The 23242-nt window shown below is 42.4% G+C and overlaps 1 protein-coding gene across 1 annotated transcript in view; it reads left to right on the top strand.

Annotated features, from left to right (window-relative positions):
* The window catches only part of ltbp1 (latent transforming growth factor beta binding protein 1), a 155220-nt gene that overhangs the window by 125951 nt on the left and 6027 nt on the right, over positions 1 to 23242 (top strand). Inside the window, exons 15-26 of the mRNA XM_083987817.1 lie at positions 115 to 201; positions 2358 to 2486; positions 2883 to 3008; positions 4991 to 5110; positions 7906 to 8028; positions 13865 to 13990; positions 14196 to 14324; positions 16975 to 17103; positions 17876 to 18013; positions 21011 to 21172; positions 21462 to 21551; positions 22632 to 22760. Of these exons, the coding sequence (XP_083843943.1) occupies positions 115 to 201; positions 2358 to 2486; positions 2883 to 3008; positions 4991 to 5110; positions 7906 to 8028; positions 13865 to 13990; positions 14196 to 14324; positions 16975 to 17103; positions 17876 to 18013; positions 21011 to 21172; positions 21462 to 21551; positions 22632 to 22760 (1488 nt within the window). The remainder of the gene's footprint in view (positions 1 to 114; positions 202 to 2357; positions 2487 to 2882; positions 3009 to 4990; positions 5111 to 7905; positions 8029 to 13864; positions 13991 to 14195; positions 14325 to 16974; positions 17104 to 17875; positions 18014 to 21010; positions 21173 to 21461; positions 21552 to 22631; positions 22761 to 23242) is intronic.

Consider the following 23242-nt stretch of genomic DNA (forward strand, 5'->3'; position numbering starts at 1 on the left):
CTTAAGATTGAGTGAAGAAGATGCAATCAATAATCAATGTTGTTTTTGATTAAATGAATAATACATTTGTGCTTTTGGACTAAATGTGTGTTACTGTGTGTTTTGCTCTGGTAGAGGTTGTTGAGAAGACCTCCCCTCCTGCTCCAGTGGAGATCCTCCCATCCAACGCCGGCCAGGACATCGCCCCCACACAGTCCACCGGTAACATCTTCTCTTCTTCTCTGTCTGGGCGAGGTCACAGCAGCTTTTTTGTAAATATAAGTTTGTATGAATGTTCTTGGTCACTGCAGGTTCTAATGCGGTTCTACCGTTACAACTATAGAATACAGTATGTGGAACAGTGATCATGTAAAAATCAGTTGTAAACGACTAAGCTTTGTTCACATAGACAATGTTTTGCTTTATATCCACAAGTTCCTGAACGCCAACTATGGTCAAAATCGGAAGCCAGTTTTGCCGGTTTGGTGGAATTGTACGTTTACGTTTCCATGGTTTTCAGTCGTTGTCATAGTTGCGGTAAACACATGGATCTATTAACACTGGCTTTTAACACGGATGTCAATTTGTGTGATATCCACTGTTAAAAGCTGGTGTGATGATCCATGTGTTTTACAGATTTTCATTGAAAAAAAAAAAAAAAGAAATCCATGCATTTACCGCGACTACTGAAACCATGGAAACCACTGGAAGAGCAAAACCGGCAAAACAGGCTAACGTTTTTGACGTTCGGAAAAAGGTGGATACATGGAGTAAGTGACATTAATGCATTTTAGAATAAGAGAAAGATGTCAGATTATGCTGAGATAACTGGCAACATTAGACTTAGACTTGGAGATAATGTACTGATCCAAAGGGACATTGAAGCACCCAGTAGCAGCAAGGCCATGCAATTTGAATAAAGAGGACATGAGTTAGGTCAAATATACACTATGCACATCCAATGTTCAAATAGAATAAAATAGAAAAGACAGCTCACTCCCTGTTTAATGGTAACTCTATTAACTAACTAGGTTGTTATACTGGTGTAAGAAAAATGATGAGTACATTCAGTTCATATAATTTGATATCAGCTGCTTGGAATCTGGAGAGACAAGAATAAGGAGGAGGGTGGATGGTGGGGACTGATCCTTAACGTAGTGTCTGACCTGGACATGTTGAATAAAGTTTGGAAGGTTGAACTGAGTAAATGATGTAGATGTAGGCTACAGTACAGATCTAATCCCTCTCTCTCCAGACTGCAAACATTGTACTTGTGTACAGCTGCAGTCAGCTGATTGAAGCCACTTTGTGGTACATGTGGTGAATGGTGGTACTTGGATAGTACGTTAAAGGAGAATTCTGGTCATTTTTGACCCCTAAATCGTTTTCCAGTGTTTGGGAGAGCAAAAAATGTGACTAAAATTGATGCAGGCAAACCGGAGTTACACCTTGGCTAGACGGCGCTAGGAGTGACTACATGCAAAAACACAAAGTTTATACTGTTTATACTGTACACTATATGAGTTCAGTCGTGTGTCATAAGGATTCCAGTCATGTACCATAGATATTTGATTGTTTTTTGAGTGTTTGTTTTGGTTGAAAGAACTGCCCCCATAGGTTAGCGTTGTCGCTATCCCTAGCGCCGTCTAGCCATGGTGTAACTCCGGTTTGCCTGTGTCAGGGATTGAGGGAAGGAGGATGGACCCAAACGCAGACTCAGGGTAGGGTGTGGACAAAAAGGTTTTATTTCTCACCAAAATGAAGATAAGATCACAGGGAACAGGGACGATCACTGGGTTGACACTCAGGTATACACATGGGTAGACAATGACGCGACAAGAGACAATGGAAACACAGAGGTTATATACACACGAGGGAACAAGACACAGGTGGTGCAATCAAACACAGGTGATACACGGGCGGGAAACTTAACAGGAGGACAGGAATCAGACACAGACTTCAAAGTAAAACAGGAACCAGAACATAACTGAATGAAAGACAGACCAAGACACACAGGAAAACAGGACACAGAACTACAAAATAATACAGGAAATAACTACACCAAGAATATAACACTGAGACAAGACACAGGGAAACAGCCACACAAGACAACATAACACTAAGACAATATAACAGGATGCAGACCATGACAGCCTGCATCAATTTTAGTCTCGTTTTTTGCTCCCCCCAACACTGGGTGACCATCAGGACAACGATTTAGGGGTCAAAAATGACCGGAATTCTCCTTTAACATAGTTTGCTGTGTTTCCCTGTGTTCCAGAATATTTAGTGAGACCAGTTATTAGTTCTAAAACTGCTCTCTCCACCCTCTCTCTCTCTCTCTTTCTATCTCTGTGTCTCTCCATCCTTCCCTACAGATATTGATGAGTGTCAGATCATCCCTTACATCTGTGGCCAGAACGGGATCTGCTACAACACAGCCTATAGCTTCATCTGCCAGTGTCACAGGGGCTTCTCCTTGGCTGACAACCAAGTCACCTGTGTAGGTGAGGAGTCTGAGGTCAAAGGTCATCTCCCACATGGTCCTCTGAAAGGACCAAGAACCAACCTTACTGTCTCCATTAGTGACGTCATCCACTGGTGATGGAGCTGTGAGGCTTCATGCTGGGAGCCAGAGGACTGTACTGGTCTGAACTGGATTTGAGAGTCTGAGTGTGTTGTGTGGAAACCTGTGTGTGTGTGTGTGTGACGTCTCATAGAGAAACTGACATTGGTATGAATAGGTGCCATGTTATGATCTCAGCCTGCCTTTATAATTGTCATGTATGTTCCTTATTACAAAGTGACACATGTGGACACTAGCAGCCACAGTCACATGGTGAGTCACAGCATTGTTGAGCTGTGAACTCATGTCGTCCTGTGCGCTCCTCTTGTGTGTCCAGATGAAGACGAATGTGCGACGACTCCGTCTCTGTGCTCCGGCGGTGAGTGTAGGAACACGGAGGGCAGCTTCCTGTGTGTGTGTCCGCCGGGATTCCTGGTCGATGAGGAGGGGACCAGCTGTGTTGGTATATATTAAACACACTTTGTTACTCACACACACACATTCTTTCTTATACATCCTGCCTAGCGACTGTTAAGATGGATGTACTTTACCTTCTTTTTATACAGCTCTGGAAGAAATTAAGAGACCACTTTAAAATGATCAGTTTCTCTGGTTTTAGTATTTATAGGAATGAGTTTGAGTGAAATGAGCGCTTTTGTTTTATTCTGTAAACTACTGACAACATTTCTGCCAAATTTGAAATAAGAATATTGTCATTGAGGTCATTTATAGATAATGACAACTGGTCAAAATAATAATAATAAAAGTTCCAGTGTTTTAATGTAGGCCTTGAATAATGCAAAGAAAACAAGTTCATAGTCATTTTTAAAAAACACAACACTAATGTTTTTAATTTAGAAAGATTTCAGAAATCACTGTGGTGGAATAGTCTCAATTTTTAATCTCAACAGTGGTTTTTATAATCTTCATTAAATATGATTTGGCTCAGGTGATCAGTGCCTGGTTAAGTAGAATAAGATGTCCTTGTGTTGGAATACAATAGACACTGGAATCGAACGGCTGCCACATGTAGAGAAGCTGATTTATCAACAACATTTTGGACTTGGTCTCTTATTTTTTTCCAGAGCTGTATATCTCTTAAATAGGTTTTGTATAATTCTTTTATCTCTTTTTTTTTCTCTTAAATTATCAAGGAGAGATGCAGTTAAATTTTGTTGTGCTTTACCGCTCGATGACAATAAAAAGAAATTGAATTGAATTGAGTAATAAGTGTAGAACACATAACATTTCTCCCAAAAAGAACATAATTTCCCCATAAAGCGGCCACCACCAGGTGCTCCTGTAAGATTTCTGACATAGTCAGAAGAAAAGTCACAAGCGTTGTCCAAGAGCCAAGGAGGACTCACAGAGAGCTTTAGACAGACCTGGAATCAGCAGCTAAACAATGAGTAATGCACTCAACCGTTGACATGTTCGATACTTATTTCCCCCGCTGTATACTCCTGGCTGTGACACACGGTGCTTTGTGACTTTGGAAGTTAAAAACATTGAACAACAAGTGTGTCCCAGCCTGTATCGCTTCCCACTGTTCCCCTGGAAACGCTGCTGTTGTGTCGCTCACACGTCGTCAAATTGATAAAGAGGTCTGAATTCTGAATTTGTCCGCGTCTCCTCCGTTGAGTGAATGTAACATCATATCATAAGATCATAAAAAGTTGGAGATGTGCTGATCCAGACCATATTTTCAATCAAACTGTTGCTGTCAAGATACCAAATGGTTTTCAGCGAGCAGAGACACACACAGAAAACAGAAGTGGGATTCCTCTGGTCACTCGGTCAAACACTTGGACAAACATTCTCTGCACAATAAGTGTTCACTAATAGAGTCATAAGTCTGAGGAATGTTGGACGACACCAGCGACCACACTGTTACCAGCATGCGCACCACCCTCCTCTCCGCTTCACCCCCTTATTGGGATATAAATATGAGGCACTCTGTCATTACGTGGTTTCCTGCTTTTCCCACCCACCAAAATGATACTGAATTAGGGCTGTGAGGGCAAACAGACCTGATGGTTATTTCCCCAGAGCTGCAGTAAAAACCTCCTTCCCTCAGCTGTGGAGGATGAGGGATCAGATTATGACTCTCTCAGAGGTTTATGTGCAACCAAGGTATCTATTAATAAGACAAATACAAAAACAGGCCGAGGAGCAGGAGTTTTTAGACAGTCCTAAAAAAGAGTTATTACACTGTGGTGTAAAGTCCACCAGATGCTTCTTCCATACGTCTCTGACTGCTCGACCTGTCTCTGCTGCTGTTGTTGTTGTATACAAAGCTCTGTTCAGTCACAGCGTCAGGTTCACCGGCCGCAGATGAAACATCACCACAGACCATCAACGCAGAGCATCACGTCTCACACTGACCCTGTTGTTTATTATGAGGGAGAAACAGTGAGTGATCGTGTTCTTTCTAATATCTTTCAGATATTGATGAATGTGAGGACAGCACGCCGTGTCCTTCTGGTATCTGCTACAACGTGCCAGGGAGTTACAACTGTGGCTCCTGTTCTGACGGCTTCATGGCACAAGGAGGCCGGTGTGTAGGTAGGTCTGACTGTGTGTGTGTGTGTGTGTTCCTTGGCTTAAAGGAGACATATTCTGCCCCCTTTCCACTAATTAAAATAGTTCCCAGGTGTCTTAAAGACGGTCAAAATACCTCAAGGATCAAACATCACAGCTCTTTTCATCCTCTACAACAGCCCTGTTCAGAACGGCTGGTTTCTGTGCCTGTCCCTTTAAATGCAAATGAACCACTAATAGCCCCGCCCTGCCCCTTCTACTGGTACCAGGTAGGAGTGGTATTATGCAAATTCAAAACCTAGTTACATCACTGGAAGAAAACTGAGGGAACAGCTCGTAAAACCACATGGATTTTAACCTAGGAAGCCTGAAAATTATAGATTTATTTGTCAATTCTCACATTTTCAGGACCAAAAGGCAAGACAAACACCCAAATAAATGTTAAGGAGCCTTCAAAAAGTGATATTTCCATAATATGTCCCCTTTCAGTCAAGGTCAAGTATAATCAAAGCAAACAGGAAACAGTTGACCACAAGGAGCCACAGCAAGTAACTGAGAGATATCAGGTTTCTATTTTTAATACTTTATGAAAACCTGTTTTCACTTTTGGTTTGTGGTCACAAAAATGATCATTTTATCCATTTGAAATTTGATCAACAGCTTAATAGAGTGAAGGGTCTGGACTGGAACCTTGAGTCTAATTTAGATCTTGACTGTGCGTCAAATTGCCGTATTGGACTTAATACGGAGAACTGTGTTTGAGCCGTAAACAAATTTATGAATCAGATGTGTACAGTTTATGAGCTGAGCAGACCTGGACCTGGTGACTCCTCCACAAACACCACACTGAGTCATAAGTCAGTCAGACACACAGCAGGTCCACTTCCTGTGTAATCCAGAACGGTAGTGAAGAACACGGGCCCAAAGTTCGTCTGTGTAGCAGGTTATATATGACTCATAGGTCTGTTTTGTTGCTAGGCAACATCTAGTGGCAGTATTAATTATGACAGGAGGGACAGATATCAGGAGGAGGGTGAATGGATTATGGACGGATGAACATGACGGTGTTCGATTCCCATTTGAAATAACCGGAGATTTGCTAATGTAAAAGGGATATTTCAACATTTTGGTAAATTAGCCCATTGCCATAATCCCTATAGTCATAGCAGTAGGTTCGTTACCTTTATTTGTCGGTGCAAGCTATTTTTAGAACGGTGGAGCAGAGCAGCGAGCTGCTCAGAGCTACGCTACGGAGGCTAATGGGATTTCTTGGTTTCCCTCATCAAACTCATCAAATACACAATCCAACAACTCCAAAACGCTCTGGTGGACAAGTCGTGACCTGCACATTCACCACACTATGAGATAATAACGGAACATTACGAGACGGAGTTGTTTTAGAGGTAAAGTCATGCAAAACAGCTGATGCGCGTTGCCTTTTGGGACAGTTTTTTACCAAGCAGTCTCTGCATTTCCCTCTAAAACAACTCTGTCTGGTAACGTTGTGTTATTATCTCATAGCGTGGTGAATGTGCAGGTCACAACTTGTCCACCAGAGCGTTTTGGAGTTGTTGGATTGTGTATTTGATGAGTTTGATGAAGGAAACCCCAATGAGATGCTACATCTCAAGGGGCTATCCCTCAATAAATTAAATTAAATTCAAACCAAGAAATCCCATTAGCCTCCATCGCGTAGCTCTGAGCAGCTTGCGGCTCTGCTCCGCCGTTCTAAAAACAGCTTGCACTGACAAATAAAGGTAACAAACCTACTGCTAAGACTATAGGGATTATGGCAATGGGCCAATTTGCCAAAATGTGGAACTGTCCCTTTAAGTGAGACATTATTGTAACCCAAACCACTTTCTTTTTGTAAACATAACCTAATATTTTTAGTGTCTAACTAAGTCCTAACCGTTATTAGAGTTACCATGGTGACAAAGAGAGATATATGCTGCTGTCAGTTCAGTCCAAAAGTCGAGTTAGTACTTAGATGACATCCTAACCTGGCTGTCTTGAACGTCTCATCATCAACACACAGAATCAGGTCAGGAAGCTGAGGCTCCAGAGAACACACAGTGTGAGTCTGTTTTCCTGGAAGAACCCAGAGGTGTTCCCACCATCTCTCCCCTGTCGGAGGTTTACTGCTGCCTTCGTTCCCCATGACACAGAGTGAGCCATGAGGTTTCAACTGCTCACACACCACACCGGCCACGCCAAGCCACAGTGGGGTGGCAGGGGAGGGTGACGGTGGCGAGAGGAAATAATTAGGCCATGCAGCAGAGTCCTTTATAAAAGTTAATAACCCAGCTCACAGATGTTGGTGTGATTCTGCCAAACTCTGGGAAATGTCACATCTCCTAAGTGGCTCCAGATCCCGGTGGTGTCTGTCATGAATGGAGGTCTTGTTGCTCCGAGCCGGTGCTATGAGGTCTCAGTTTGACTGCAGCCTCCTCCTTCTCTTCACTTCCTGCTGTTGTGTTTACCGATATATATATATACTGTATATATATATACAGACTTTAAATAAACCTTTAATCCAAACACCGGAAACTAGAGATCATGTTTATACTGATGAACATGAGAGTCCTGTGGAAACGGACAAGTGGCACTGCCAAGGCCACTTCTCTGCTCGTGTAACCATGGTTTCCATTTTCTTTCCTGCTCTATTTATTACAACCTGGTTTTGTCTCTACAGCTCGGTTACTGTAGCATCACTGCTGTCAGCGGAAGTGACTGAGCTCCTAGAACACAGCAGCACCAGGAGAATGCTGCTGCAGCGTTAATGCACCAGTTATATTATCGTCTCTGTGCTGTTTCAGATATCGATGAGTGTCAGAACCAGGAGGTCTGCACCCGGGGCCACTGCCTGAACACGGAGGGCTCCTTCATCTGTGAGTGTGGGCCGGGCTTCAGAGTGTCAACGGCTGGAGACGAGTGTGACGGTAAGAGTCCTGTCACTTAAAGAGCAGCTGACAAGTGGATCAGTGTGTAGGAAAAGGATTTAGAAAATTGAGTCTCAGAGCTCAACTAGTGCAGTCCAGTCCAGGTTCCAGTCCAGTATGTGGCCTGTGCTCTGTCCCCTCTCTCTCTCTCTCTCTCTCTCTGACTGTCAGAATTAAAGCAAAAATCCCCCCAAAATACAAAGGTTTTAAAGTCACGGGCAACTGAAATGAATAAAATTCCATCTGTTTTCACAGAGTAGAATAGATAATACTTGTTTATCTACCATTTGCATGCAGAGGTCATGAATTTTGTCTTTGCATACATGTGCAAAAAATCAGTTGTGTTAAAATTGTAGCAAATCACATCCAAACAAAATCTCATTAGAAATACATTTACAGGGTAAATGTATTTTAGCTCACTTGGTAGAGTTCGAATCCTGCACCGGGCAGCCCTTTCCTGCATGTCATCCCCCCTCTCTGCCTCCCCATTTCCTGTCTCTCTCTTGACTGTGCTATCGATTAAAGGCAATAAAAAGTCTGAAAAAATACTTTAAAAATACATTTACAGACGTGTAATAATAACTTTTTTTGATTACTCGTTACTGAAAAAAGTAGCGCCGTTAGTAACCATGACCATGATCATTTTTGAAGAAATGTTGAAATTATAATGGATGTGTATTGTGTTGAACGTTTGGGCTAGAGTGGGTGACATCATCAGCTAGGGTAGGAGAAGTTATCAGAAATTGTCTGACAGTCTGACGGCGACAAATTACACTGCACACATGATTTTTTTCCACAGTTGTAAACAAATGTATCCTCTCTCTAACACTGTGCTCAAAAAAACAGAGAGACGTACAGAATTTAAACCTCTGAGTGCGGCCAGGTCTCTTCCTGCTGCCCATGGACTCTAATACAAAGATTTTATGAGACAAGCAGAAGAGACCCCTGTTTTTAACTCACCTGAATATTTACTTTAGAAACACCAAAAATGTTGAACCACCTCAACCTCTGTGCCTCAGGCCAGAGCCACAGCTGAGATCAATCAGGGATTCCTCTGATATCTCTGTTGTTAATCTGCTTCTGACCCCGACAGTATCTCCCATACATTTATATCAAGTCTCACAACCACACACACACATGCACATGCACTCCTCTCTCTCTCACTCAAAATACCCACATCCACATCCGTGTCTTATTAGCTCTGTCTTGACCTTAATGCAGTGGGTTTGATTCCCATGTCCCAGGGATTGCCCCCAGCAGTGGCCCCATTGGCACTTTCAAAATGTCAATGTGAATCTTGTGCCTTCTTTAATAAAGAATATTTAGAGCTCTAAACTGTAACAATGAAAACATGGATCCACTGCTGCTTCTGACTGAAGAGGTTGTACTGTATGTGAGTTAATATGGTGAACCACAGCCCTGTAGTAGTGAGTGAGGAGAGTAGGAGCAGTCAGGGTTGCAGGAGGAAGGACCCAAATGCAGTAGCTACACGGGCAGATACTTGCAAACATAAGTCTTTAATTGCTCACGACAGGCAGGAGAACGACACACCATGACAAACACAATAATCGGACAAGGAACTAAAGACACACAACAGAACTAATCAAAGCAACAAGCAACAGGTGAGGAGACAGGAGCTAGGGCAAAGAAACCTGATTGGTGGAGACACACAAGGAGCAGGGCAGGGCTGACGAGGTGAAACACAGGACAGGTGTGCAAGGAGAGTGGAGGGAAAACACAGGAAGTAACACTAGAACAAAATGCACAAGAACTGAACTACAAAATAAAACAGGAACTGAACAAAAGAAGAGTCCAAAACAACAGAAAACCGATGGCGGCAGGCTCAGGGCCATGACAGGAGCAGTCAGGGATCAGGGAGATGATGGTGTTGTGGTAGGTGACTGGTGAGAGCCAACGCTGTGGAGCTGCTCAAATAAATCAGGATATAACATAGGTGACACTAGTTGTCACATTAGTATTAAAACAAATGCAGATCAAATGAATTTAAATTGAATAATGAATAACCTCCTTATGTTTATCCCCACCATGTGTATAACCCTACACATGTCACGGAGAGTTCCGCCCACCACCAAAACTTACCACACAAGCCTGGAACATTTTCAGTGGATGTACCAAATGTTTATGGTCAAATAAAAAATACCAGCTGACCCATTTAAAACCTGAATAAGCTGTTATAGAAAGGAAATGATTAAACATGATGATTAAACATCTGGCTCTTTATCAGAATACCCAGACATATGTTCCAGATGTGTTTAGAGTGAGAAACAACTGTCCTCTTGATCTGTGAAGACCTGATGTCCTGTGTTACGCTGTGAAGCTGTGAAATGAAGGCAGAGCGCCTCATGCTTCATGACCCTCTGGCAGGATGTAGACAGGGTGGAGGGGGGTGGGGTCAGGTGCAGAGAGATGAGACAGCACTCTGCTGACCTGGAGTAAACCCTCTCAACTGAAGAGAGAGAACAGCGCTTCATATATTTGACTCAGAGCCTGGGCCGAATAGTAAATAACATATAGACTTAGTGGAACTGCCTCTCCCTGACTGACAGACGGCCCAACTGCCCTGGTGCAACCTGGGTCACAAAACAAAACCTCACTCACCTCAGCACCAGTGGCTGTGGTAACCTCTGAGCTGCAGAGGATGTGAATATACACACAACATGTAGAGAACGTACTGAGTAACCGCTCCCCTCTGTGGTGGGATGGTGTCATTGACATGAGGACACACTGATCCCAGTTAAAGAGGAACTATGCAGGATTTCCACGTTAAAGGGACATTGTGTAACTTCTCCTGTTATCTATTCACGAAAATCGGTTACTTCGTTCAAAAGTCTGTTTTTCATTCATCAGTAATCCCCCCCATCAACAAACTGAAGTGTTCCCTTCAGCTCTGAATTAGCCGTTCATATCATTCATATCTACATGGAGCGGGTAAGCTCGGTGCTGGCTGCCATGTGGTGTCTCCATGTTTTTACGTTCAGTGGCAGCGTGACGGTAGGAAACCACGGAAACTCAGCGGAGACACCGGAGCTGTCGGCTCAGGTCGAGGTGGCGTCTGTGAAAAGTCACCGTGGTAACGCAGTGAGGAGGAACGAAGCGTTACACTGATGCTGCATTCACCTGCAGTCGGGCAGACGGCCGTCGGTAACAAACCAGATGTCATTTTAGTCACAGAAGTCCAGAGAAAGCCGGTAAAACGTGGGTCAGGAAAACAATACCACATCGCCATGACAACATATTGTCACGTGTATTGTTTTGCCTCGTGCTGATGGAACACTTGTTTACATAGAGGCTTGTTTATGCCGTTACGTGCAGCGGCTGTCGTCCGTCTGCAGTCTGCCCAATTTCACGTGAATGCAACATGAAAAATACGATTGAGTTGCTTGTGATATACAACCACAACGCTAGATGGGAGTAATTCCTACACAATGTACCTTTAACTATGCTACATTTTTTACCTTAATTTAACAGCTTCAGAGTACTAGTGCTGGTTAAATAAATCCATCCACCTAGAGTCTCTTGGCTGAAAACCAACCTTATAAGATCAGAGCCTCCGACCCGGTGTCCCAGCTCTCGTCTCTGTAGCATTGCGACACAAACGCACCCCCAAAACCCATAATCTCTTGTTTATGACAGATAAGACTACACAAATATACACATGGTAACATGGTATATAACATTATGTACCCCTCTATTGATTTATTTCTCGCCGGTGTCACTGTAAACAAATGCACATGCCCGAGAGGAGGGTTAGAGACACAGAGGAAAAGAAACTGAACTTGCATAGTTTCCCCTTTAAGCAGCCAAACACACAGTCAGTGTGTGGAGGGTCAGGGCTTTTTTTGTGTTTTTGTTCAAATGTGTTGGGTGTCAGTGTGAGCAGGGTCTGTCAGAGGTGGAGCTGACTTCCTGCTCAAACAGGGATTGTTCTCTCTGGCTTACTGCTCTTATGTTCAACAAAAGAAAAAGGTGCAGAGCTGTCGAATGTGTGTAACTTCTGCCCCAGTCACAACAACATTCAGTGTCAGGGCTTCAGAAAATCAAACAGACCTGCTGATTAGAAACTGTTAAAACAGAGTTTCACTAAAGACGTACTGTACAGAGGACCGAGACGTCAGGGGAGAGTTCTGTCCAGCAGCTGAATCAACCACTGAGGTGTCCTCCTCTTCATACAAGTAGACTGCTAGAAACAACAAATAAAGCAGGTTCACTTAAGAACCAAGTGATTCATTGACTCTGAAGGGGAGACAGGGCAAGACGTCTCCAGCAGCTGGAGCTAAGCTGTCCAACTTTTCCTCTGTTTCTCTGAGGACTGCACATCCAGACACCTGGGTCACTAACATCCTTCATCTGGTTCAAATATAGAAATAAAAACAACCAAGGTGTAAAAAAAAAGTGCCTGTGGATTTAAACTAGGTAAAAGTAGGCTACATCATGGCCACTATTAATTACCATGATTACAATGACAGATTTCTCTGGTTTGAAAATTGAAATAGAACACAATTCAACATCCAGAGTTCAGGCATGAGTTTTAGACATTTTTAAGGTGGAGAAGTTACAGAACGCACTGTCAAAGTGATAAAACCCCCACCTTTTTGGACTGCAATCATCTGGTTCTGTTTTCTTTCTTTGTTTCAGCAATTACACTGTTCTCAGTCAGAGTTATACATGTATGCAGCATAATTAGCATAATTATTATTATTTGTGTTGTTGTTATTATCGTTATAAGATACTGTTCGAAGTGGGATGGATAGGGAAAGGTGCATACGGGGCAGACAAACTTAATTTGACAGCTGTTATTGTCTATTTTTATCTACTGCTGTATATATCTATTTTATTTATTCTATTTTTATTTTTCTAGTTATCATTATCATTTCTCATTTTTCAGATCCTTAAAGGGATACGCCACCTACCTGAGCCGAAATCAGCAGTCAGAAGCTGATTTCATTTTAGCTCTAAACTCTGTAAATATATCACTATATTGACATTTCAAACATTTTTAGGCGAGAAGGTAGCCGTAAAGATCAGCAGTGTGTCGTTAATTTGTCTAAATACCAGCTGTTTACAATTTTGTTCGGACGAATTCGGCGCTACTCAAGCTAGCCGTTGTGACCAACGCACTTCCGGTTACTTTCACAAAATTAAACACCCATTGCCCTTTACATACAGAAAACCATGACGATAGAATTTGTGCTTTTACTTTGAAATAGGAAGCTAACCGACCCTCGATGTAGCTAGCTTGAACCAAAATAAATCGCCTTTGCTTGAACCCTCCGTTTTGACCGATCTCGTCCCGTTACCGGCATTTGACCGCTCAAGATGCCTTACCGGAGAGTTTTGTCAGCTCTGAGACGAAGATCGGCCCGTCGGTTTCCATTTAGAGTTGCTGAAGAGTTTCTCTGATGACTTTAGGTGGAGGCAGGCTAACACTACCTATACACTTCCAGCGTTTGAGCTAAGCTAATTAGCGGTGCACCAGCTCTGCCCGTATCTCCCTTGTTACTGCACGCACAGTCGAAAAGATGGTGTCTATGTGCTTGTCATGGACTCGGGAGTGAGGCAAGACACGAAAAAAAAAAATGTTGACGTTGAATTATTCTTTCTTTCTTTTTAAATTATTATTTATTAAAAAAAAATTCTTCTATTTTTCTATTTATTTTTTCATTATCTGGCTGGATGGTGAGACTTAATGACGTGTATACAAATTTAAGAGCAACAGTTTTTCTTAAAAAGTTTCATAACAAAGAACACACTGTCATCACTGTGTAAATACGTGAGGAGCCTCCTCTCACAGGACTAGTATGTGTGTGTGTTTCAGATGTGGACGAGTGTGTGGAGGAGGCTCGGCCCTGTCAGGATGTCGGGGAGTGCGTCAACAGTCTTGGCTCCTACACCTGTACCTGTCCTCGGGGATACCAGCAGATCAACGGCACCAGCTGCAGAGGTGACCCACCCACACACACACACACACACACACACACACACACACACACACACACACACACACACACACACACACACACACACACACACACACACACACACACACGTGATTCTGACCCAGGCCTCGGAGCCGGCGCGGTTCATCAGAGCCGCTCTGATGAACATGCACATGTCTCAGTGGGTTTGTGTGTCTGTGTCTTTTCCAGATGTTGACGAGTGTGTGGACAATGGGGAACTCTGCTCCCCCAACGGAGACTGTCTCAACACAGCGGGGTCCTACCTGTGTGTGTGCGACAGCGGATTCACGGCCAACCTGGACACACCCTCCTGTGATGGTAGGATGCAACACACACGCACATATGCACATGCAGTGACTGTGTTTATAAACTGCATACTAATGAGTATTTGTGTTAAAGAAGATGAATTCAGTATTTCATGCTTAACTAATGCTTAATAGTGTGAACTTATTATAAAGTGTTAACGAGAAATGGCCTGCAGAGAGTTGTGCAGCTTACAGTGACCTTTCCTCATCGCTACCTGAGCCACCACCTGATCCTTCCTCACTCACGTCCTGAGGAGTGTCCTGGACACATCCTGTGTTCTGTGAATATCCTCTTTTTATTTCTAACCCTAACCTGTTTCAGTTTTTGTCTGTACACGCCCGGTGTCTCCTCTCTTTTTCTCTTTCTTTCCGCTCGCTCGCTCCCGATTCACATAATCTATACCGGTAAAAATAAATGTGATAGTATGAAAACAGTGAGAAAAAAATAGATGAGTGAAAAACATGAAATGGAAACATTGTAATAATTGCTGTGACCACAGCTGGACACAGTGTCTATAACTGCCGTATACTGTATATACAGACCGCTATTGGCCGTCCAAGGTATAAATGTCTCAGAATCAAGTTTGTTTCATTTTAATAAGTTGTAAGCTTTAGAAACCGTCAAACACATATATTTAGGAAAAGTCACGGACTGAGAAGTTTTAACTTCTTTTAACACTAGGCCGTTCTAGTGAAGACAGGGATGAGAGTAGGGCTGGGTATCAATCAAAAGTTATCGATACCGGTACCAATACCGATACCTTCACTTTGATACCGGTTCCTCAACTATACTTTTTTCGGTACTAGTTTTATAATGTCAATTCTAACAAAACAAAAAAATTACATTAGCCTACTTATTACGGGACAAATCTTTATTCCAACAGGTAGATCACCCTGATATGTGTTACCACTACATTGAAGTCACTGTATTTAGATGAATTTTGCAACCTGAAAATATTACTTAAAACCACTTTCATACATAATTTGAGAGTCTAGATGAGAGTCATCTTTTCCCGTGCTGACAGTGTTGTCAAAGCTGTGGCTGGAGGACCAGCCTCAGAGAGAGCAGTGCTCAATGTCCTCAGAAAACACAGAGCAACAGAAACAGGCGGAAGCCTTTGAGCTGGCTGTCTAGACAAGGAGGGATATTTGTTGCTCTCTACCTCATGATTTATGCAGGGGGCTCAGACTCAGAGTGTGTGTGTGTGTGTGTCCTTTATGAAAGCACACAGCTCAATAAGGAGGGATCAGCTGGAAGTGTCTGACAGAGTTGACTGAGGTGAAGAGGAAAGTTTTGGAGCAGCAGCAGCAGCAGCAGCAGCAGTGAGAGCTGCTGGAAGTGGTGGAGGTGAAGCTGGAGGGGGATTTTGTGGCTGACTCACTGATGGAGAAATGAAACTTCATGAACTCTCCAAGAAAAGAAAAGTTTCAGTTCTGATGCTTCATGATACCAGAGCAGCATCTACTGATCAGAGCTACAAGATATATGACATCTGAGAGATTTGATGCAAATCACTTGGCTTCACATCCAATAGTATGGCCAATTAAATATAAGCGTAAGGAAACCAGGCTATAAAATCAGATAACCTGAGCATTAAGATGTTTTGTAATGATAATGCGAAAAGAGTTGAGCATGCAGTGAAGAGGAGAAATATGTTGAATTGAGGTTACTGAGCCCATTCTCAAGCACGCTGAAGTGGACTGGATATGAGACATTCTCCCTAGGACCAGAGCTGAAATGGAGCTGGACCAGAATCCCTCTTGAAGATCTCGGATGGACCATGGAGGTGACATGGATTGAAGCACCAGTGATGATAAAACCAGGAGATGAGAACTGGCCTCTGATTGTTCTGCTGACTTCATTATCACATTTCAAAGGCCACAGTAGAAGAAGAAGTGGAGCAGACAAACTGACAACAAGCTGCCTGGAGCCTGGAGCCTGGAGCCTGGAGCCTGGAGCCTGGAGCCTGGAGCCTGGAGCCTGGAGCCTGGAGCCTGGAGCCTGGAGCCTGGAACCTGGAGCCTGGAGCCTGGAGCCTGGAGCCTGGAGCCTGGAGCCTGGAGCCTGGAGCCTGGAGCCAGGCTAATGCTGGTGAAGATGCAGTGTTTTCACCACCAGAGGTGTGAGGACGACTGGACAGAAATGTGCTGATGTTTCCAGAACAGCTTCCAGGGACAGAGGAACTGAGCGCTGGACTTTGACGTCATAGGAAACAGGAAGTGACAGAGAAAAGCAAACAGCAGGAAACCATGAACGTTTAGTGCAGAGATGTGAAGCAGCAGATCTTTACCGAACTTTCATCACAGCTTCATATAATGTTTGTTTATATTTATATTCTTACAGTTTCACCTTTCATCACTTTGTCTGTAACTAAGTCTTTTACAGTGAGACCTTCAACAGAAATGTGTAGAAATTCTGGGAAGATGTTCATTTGGTTATAGGCAGAATTTGGGGTTATGGTGTATCCAAGTCTTGTACATTATTATATCTTGGTGTCATTACGGAAAATGTTGTGTTGAAAGATGATAGATACATATTGGAAATTATGTTAGTAGCCTGTAAAAAGGCAATTATTAAATTAAATGAAAATGTGATGTAGGACACAGATAATACAGAGTGTTATACTGAGTGTTGTGTGTTTGTGTGTCTGTTTGTTCTCCAGACATTGATGAGTGTGGACTCAACGAGACCCTGTGTGGTCCCCATGGCTACTGTGAGAACAGACTGGGTTCCTTCAAATGCCTGTGTGACCAGGGCTACCAGGAGTCCCAGGACGGCCACGGCTGTGTGGGTCAGTGTTGGACTGTTGCTTCGTTATATAGATGAGCAGAGCTCCACATACTGCACTGTAAACCTCACATCATCATAGTCTGTCACACACAACACACACAGAGTTCATGTATGCAGCAGAGAAGCAGCCCACACACCTTCATCATGACCGCTGTCCACTGACATCACTAACAGGGCGAGGCACATCAGTATCTTTTTTTTGTCATAATTCTGTTTCAGTTTCAATCAAAATGGTTAGCTGGTTCTTTTTATCTTTATTTAGTTTGAAACAAAAACCCCAACCCAAAAGTGATTGATTAATTGATTGATTAATTGATTTGCACAATTAAAGAAATACAAGGCAACAAACAAGGATTTAAAAACAGATTGTACAGGTGAGATTCAGAAAGCCCATGAGGACATGTTAGAGAAATCTCACCCAATAAAAAGTTTAAAAATAAAGAAGTTAGACTGAAGAAAATGAAAAGTAAAAAACAAGCAAAGGTCCATGTAAAATATTTAATAGTTAAATAAAATAAAAATGAGTCATGAGTGGAAATAAGAGCAAGTAGGATGTACAAAGATATTCCCAAACGCACAAATGAAACAGACAGGTGGAAAAAAAATTTCGAATACAAAAACATTTTTCCATTTCTTGTTTGGCAAAACAGTAGGATGTAACTCCACAGTTAACACACTGAAACCAGGCAGTACACAGAGGGGCAGTGACAGAAACACAGGCTGATGAGCAGCTAACATCCAATAATAACTATGGCCTTGTTCCCTCTCCACAGATGTGAATGAGTGTGAGCTGCTGAGCAGTGTGTGTGGAGAAGCTCAGTGTGTGAACACAGACGGCTCCTTCCTCTGTGAGTGTCCCAGCGGTCAGGACTACAACGTCATGATCGCCAAGTGTGAACCTGTTCCCACAGGTGAGTCGCAGGTGGACGAGGAACCTGAGGACAACAGGTGGCAGCTTTCAGTTAAACATCATATTTTGTGTTTGCAGGAGGACTTAAAGCCTCTGGAAACATGACTTTAAATAGTAAAAATGCTTATATTATATCAAAGTCAAGAGTCTCATTAAGCATCCACAAAAAAAAACGCTCAGGATGAGACAACTGACGTGGTGATTTATGATTGGTTTGGATTTATTGCATAATAAGTCTCAGAGATAACCCTGCCCAATTCAACCCCAATTTCAAAAATTTACAGGAATAATAGGAATAGGAATTCCCCCCATCTAGCGGTGCGGTTGCATATCTGAACGTATTCTTGATGTTGCATTCAGGTGAAATCGGGCAGACGTCAGACAGACAACAGACGCTGCATGTAACAGGATAAACAAGTGGTCCGCCAGCACGAGGCAAAACAATACAGGCGTGACAATATGTTGTCATGGTGATGTCGTATTGTTTACCTGACCCACATTTTACCGTCTTTCTCTCGTCGAGTAAAATGACATCCGGTTGGTTTGCCGACGGCCGTCTGCCTGACTGCACCTGAATGCAACATCAGTGCCTCCGTCCTTCCTCACACTACACAGTGGTGACAGTTTTAACCCTGTAAAGCCTGAACCATGAAATAATTGCCAGAAAATTCTAATTCTTTGAAAATGGAGTCTTTATTGGACCTTCTGACAAAAAAAAAAAAAAAAAAAAAAAAAATCCATTTTCATATATGATTTTTAATTTGTATCATATTTGATACACCAGGTCTTATTGGTCCGTTTTTTCTTTTTTGAACAAATAAAAACATACAACTAATGTGTTGTAATTCATTAAACTTCAAAACATTAAACATAGAAAATAACTTTTTCTTCAGGCAGCAATAAAAAATCCACCAATGAAACCTTGGAAGCGTTAAGTAAACGTACAAAATTAATTTTCATCACGCTTTTACTTATTTATTTATTTATAACATTAACCCAATATTCAATCATGATACAGCAGACTGAAAATACAATATAGGTTATTTTTTTTAAATTACAGTTTTTATTTATTGTACTTATTTATTTTTATTTATCTTAGTGGGCTGACACGGGACCAGGGCATCGCAATTTCGTTCATCCCATGTTTTTAACATGTGTTGTATGACAATAAAGAGACCTTTGACCTTTGACCTCTGAGGTTATACATTTCTACTCTAAATATACCTAATCATGTCATTTAAACCTTAAATTAGTTTAAAGTTACCATCCAAGGCTGCATTTATTCATTGATTGACTGATTTTCCTGAATTGGACACCTGATAAACACCCACCCCTCTGTCCAAGACCGTTGCTAAATAATTTTATAATAATAATAATAGCTTGGGACTAATTGTGATGTAAGATAAGTGACTTGTAACTTGTTACAGGGAGAGTGGAGGCTGTCTGCCTTGCACACTGCTGCTGAAAACCAAGCCTGCATGATCAGAGTCTCGGAACCACTGGCTCTGAGGCTCTGATCATGCAGGTTTGGTTTTCAGCAGTAGTGTGCAAGGCAAGTTACAATTAGTCACAAGCTGTTTAATGAAGGTAAAAATGAAACATAAGGTAAATATCACGCATAGCTGTGTGCTATTCTTATCAGAGCGGCTAGCAACGGTTTGTTTTACTTAGCAATGGTCTTGGACAGAGTGTTTAGTTGTGCAATTTGATGAAAAAATCTTAAATAGGCTATAGCCACCTGGGACAGTAACTTTAAATAATAAGAAGACTGTATGTTGCTTTATGGAATGCATAATGTATGAAATGCAATAAAATGACTATTGACAGATTTGCAAAAAAAATTTCCTTTGAAACCTGCTGTATCAAATTTGATACACACATTTTCAACACGGTTTTACTATAAAATAAGTTATTAAATATTAAATGATTTTACATTACATCAATGCAGTAACTGTTCCTATTCAAGTTTCAGTAAAAAAAAAAAGTTTTTCTTACCATAATGTTTTCAAAATAGCCAAAAATATCCACGATAAAACATGTGGGTCACTGATTGACGGTGGCCATTTTGGATGTCCCAAGTGAAGACCCCCTGGTGTATTAATTACTTCACCCTGGTGGATTATCTGACCATTACATGTATCTGATTGTATACATTAGGTTTTTCAAGGGGAAAAAAATCACAGTGAGGATATAGAGGTCTCAAAAACCCATGTATCAAATTTGATACAAAAGGTCATGCCGAGCCGACAGCTCCGCTGAGTTTCTATGGTTACCTACGGTCACACTGCCACTGAACGTAAAAAATGGCGATGCAACATGGCCGCCTCAGTTCGGTGCATCGCCCCCTTATGTATTTGTAACGACTTGTAACAACTCATTCTAAGGTACCAGAAAGCTTTCATTTGTATGCGGGTGTGATTCCACTTCAGTGAAATACATATTTATGAAAGCAATATTAGATTTTTGCTAATAAAAAGTCAAATAAGTTACATACTGGGGCTTTAAAAGACAAATATTTTGAATTTGGATGTGAACTGATTTCTAATTATTTTTACATGTTTACTATTATGTACATAAGACCCTAAATTACATGGTTAGAAGGCTTTTGTGGATTTGGGTTTCCAGGGGCTTTAATTAATCAAAAAAGGCTAATTAGGGGCAGCGAGTAGCGCAGGAGGTTAAGTAGGTGCCCCATTGTGTACAGTAGAGGCTACAGTCCTCTCTGCAGGCGGCCCCTGGTTCGAATCCAGCATCGGACAGCCCTTTCCTGCATGTCATTCCCCTTCTCTCTGCCTCCCCATTTCCTGTTTCTCTCAACTGCACTATCTAATAAAGGCATGATAAGCCAAAAAATATACTTACAAAACAAAACAAAACAAACAACAAAAAGGCTAATTAGGTCAGAAACAGCTGTGTGACACTCACCAGTCTAAACCGACTTGACCTCTGCTCTGACCTCCTTCCTCCTCTGTGTGTTGGTCTCTCTCTCTTGCCTCAGCATCGTCAGTGGAGCGTAAGGAGTGTTACTACCACCTCAACGACGAGAACCTGTGTGAAAGTGTGCTGACCAGTCACGTCACCCTGCAGGAGTGCTGCTGCACCCTGGGAGCCGGCTGGGGGGACAACTGTGAGGTGCACCCCTGTCCTGTCATCGGCACGGGTGAGTCTGAGGGGGAGGAGCCACAGCCACAGCAACCTGTGCACACATAAGTGAAATGTCTTTTACTGTTATTAATGTTAATGTTAAGAAAACTAGTCGATCTAAACTTGTCTCACACTCAACTTGCTCTTGTCTCTTTAATTCACATAAATCAGTCAGTTTTCTATTTCATCAGCTGGGCAGGAAATGAGCCATTCAGTGAGGGACTAATGCAAATAAAGTATCTGTACACACCTCCCAGTGCAGGATGGAGGATTGACCTTCATGCTTCCTGTCTCGTCTCTTTCAGACCAGTTTAACCAGATGTGTCCAGCTGGCAGAGGTTCCATCCCCAGTGGAGACTCTCTGTATGGACCTGACCACGCTGGCAGCTATAAAGGTGAGACCAAGCTCCTCCCACACAGTTCACACAAGTGGGTGTGCAGAGTTTGACATTATTAGAGACCTATAGCATCAACCGTTGAAATATTGAAATTGCTGAGTTTATTGTTATTCCTGAATGAACATTTATATTTTGAACATTCTCCAAAACATATTAAATGTTGCACATGCATCAGTCGCAGTGGTTATGTACACATTTCATGTGTCCTGCACATAGTGTAGCAAAATAGCTCATAAGAGCCACCTTGAAAGTCCAAAAAGTCCAAAAAGTCCAAATTCTTCACTGCTGCCCTTTTATTGAGCCGAACACCTCATACTATCATACATGACAAAGAAGCAGTCTCACTTTACTCACTGTTAGCTGAGTTAAGAAGAGGAAAAAGGAGAAACCGGCAGCTCAGTAAGCTAATGGCGTCCACTCATCGGGTAGCCTTCTTCTCAACTGAAAACAAAACAACGGGGCGCGACGCTCAGTGACATCCCGGCGCCGCCACGCTTACGTTCTTAATTATGCATCACGCTGCTCGCGATTCATCAGCCAGTGATATTGGATCCGTCATCCGTCAATCAAACGTCTGAGACACACATACCAAGCTCGGCCTCGCCCCAAACATTGAATATTGATAACGACCAATCAAATTTATTTTCCTTACTCGGGTAAACTTGTGCGGCAACTCGTGGAAACTCGTAGGAGGCGCGACAAACAGGACAAACGGCCATTTCTGAACACCTTTAACTCCAAACACCTTCAGAGGTTTCCTGAGCCTGGTTCAGTAGCTCCACTGTCATGGAGAGAAGCTGACCTCCATCACATTCTACTTTATTCAGATGCACCTGTATATTTTCCAATCTGCCCCACATAACACTTCGTATGTCTGATGACAGCCCCATACTGATGACATCAGCATTATATACCATAATCATAGCACCACCTACTGAAAAGCAGTAAACCCTTGAGTGACGATCTTGGTTTGATGTACATGACTTGTTCAGTGATCAAGGCTGCACTCACTTACAAACTCTAGTTGAACTCCCCTGTGTGTTTGTGTTTGTGTCTTTGTCTTCTCCCTCCTGTCAGACGCGGATGAGTGTTCACTGTTTGGTGAGGAGGTGTGTAAAGGAGGCTTCTGTCTGGACAACGTTGGCAGCTACGAGTGTTACTGTAAAACCGGACAGGACTACGACCCCGCCAGACTGGAGTGCAGAGGTCAGGATGACAACGCAGAGTTGTGTTTGTATTTGTGTGCATGTGTGAGTGTGTGACAGAGAGAAACAGTGTTTCCTCTTAAACAGCACTCACGTGAAACATCTGATGATAGTTAACTGTAATCTGGATCACATCTGTTAATCCAGCTGTGACCTGAAGCTGCCTATGTCTCAGAATCTCCACAGATGTTCACACAGGACCTGAAACTTTTAAAGATTTCACTTCCAGTCATCTACATTCAGAGACTTTGAATGTTTCTTCACCTTGAGAGCAGTGGCTAAATCCACTTACTGGCTTTTTCCAGAGCTTTCAACAAAATCTCACAGTTGATCATAGCATGCCCCTCATCTGTGTTGACTGAACTTCAGATATGTGATTAATATATAACACACAGAATATATGAGTTTTCACTCAAAGTTTCACAATAAAGCCTTTAGGTGAAGAACACGTCATCCTGCAGAATGAGATCTGGTAGATTAGCA

The sequence above is a fragment of the Trachurus trachurus genome, assembly GCF_905171665.1.
Source record: "Trachurus trachurus genome assembly, chromosome: 15".
Lineage (NCBI taxonomy): Eukaryota > Metazoa > Chordata > Actinopteri > Carangiformes > Carangidae > Trachurus > Trachurus trachurus.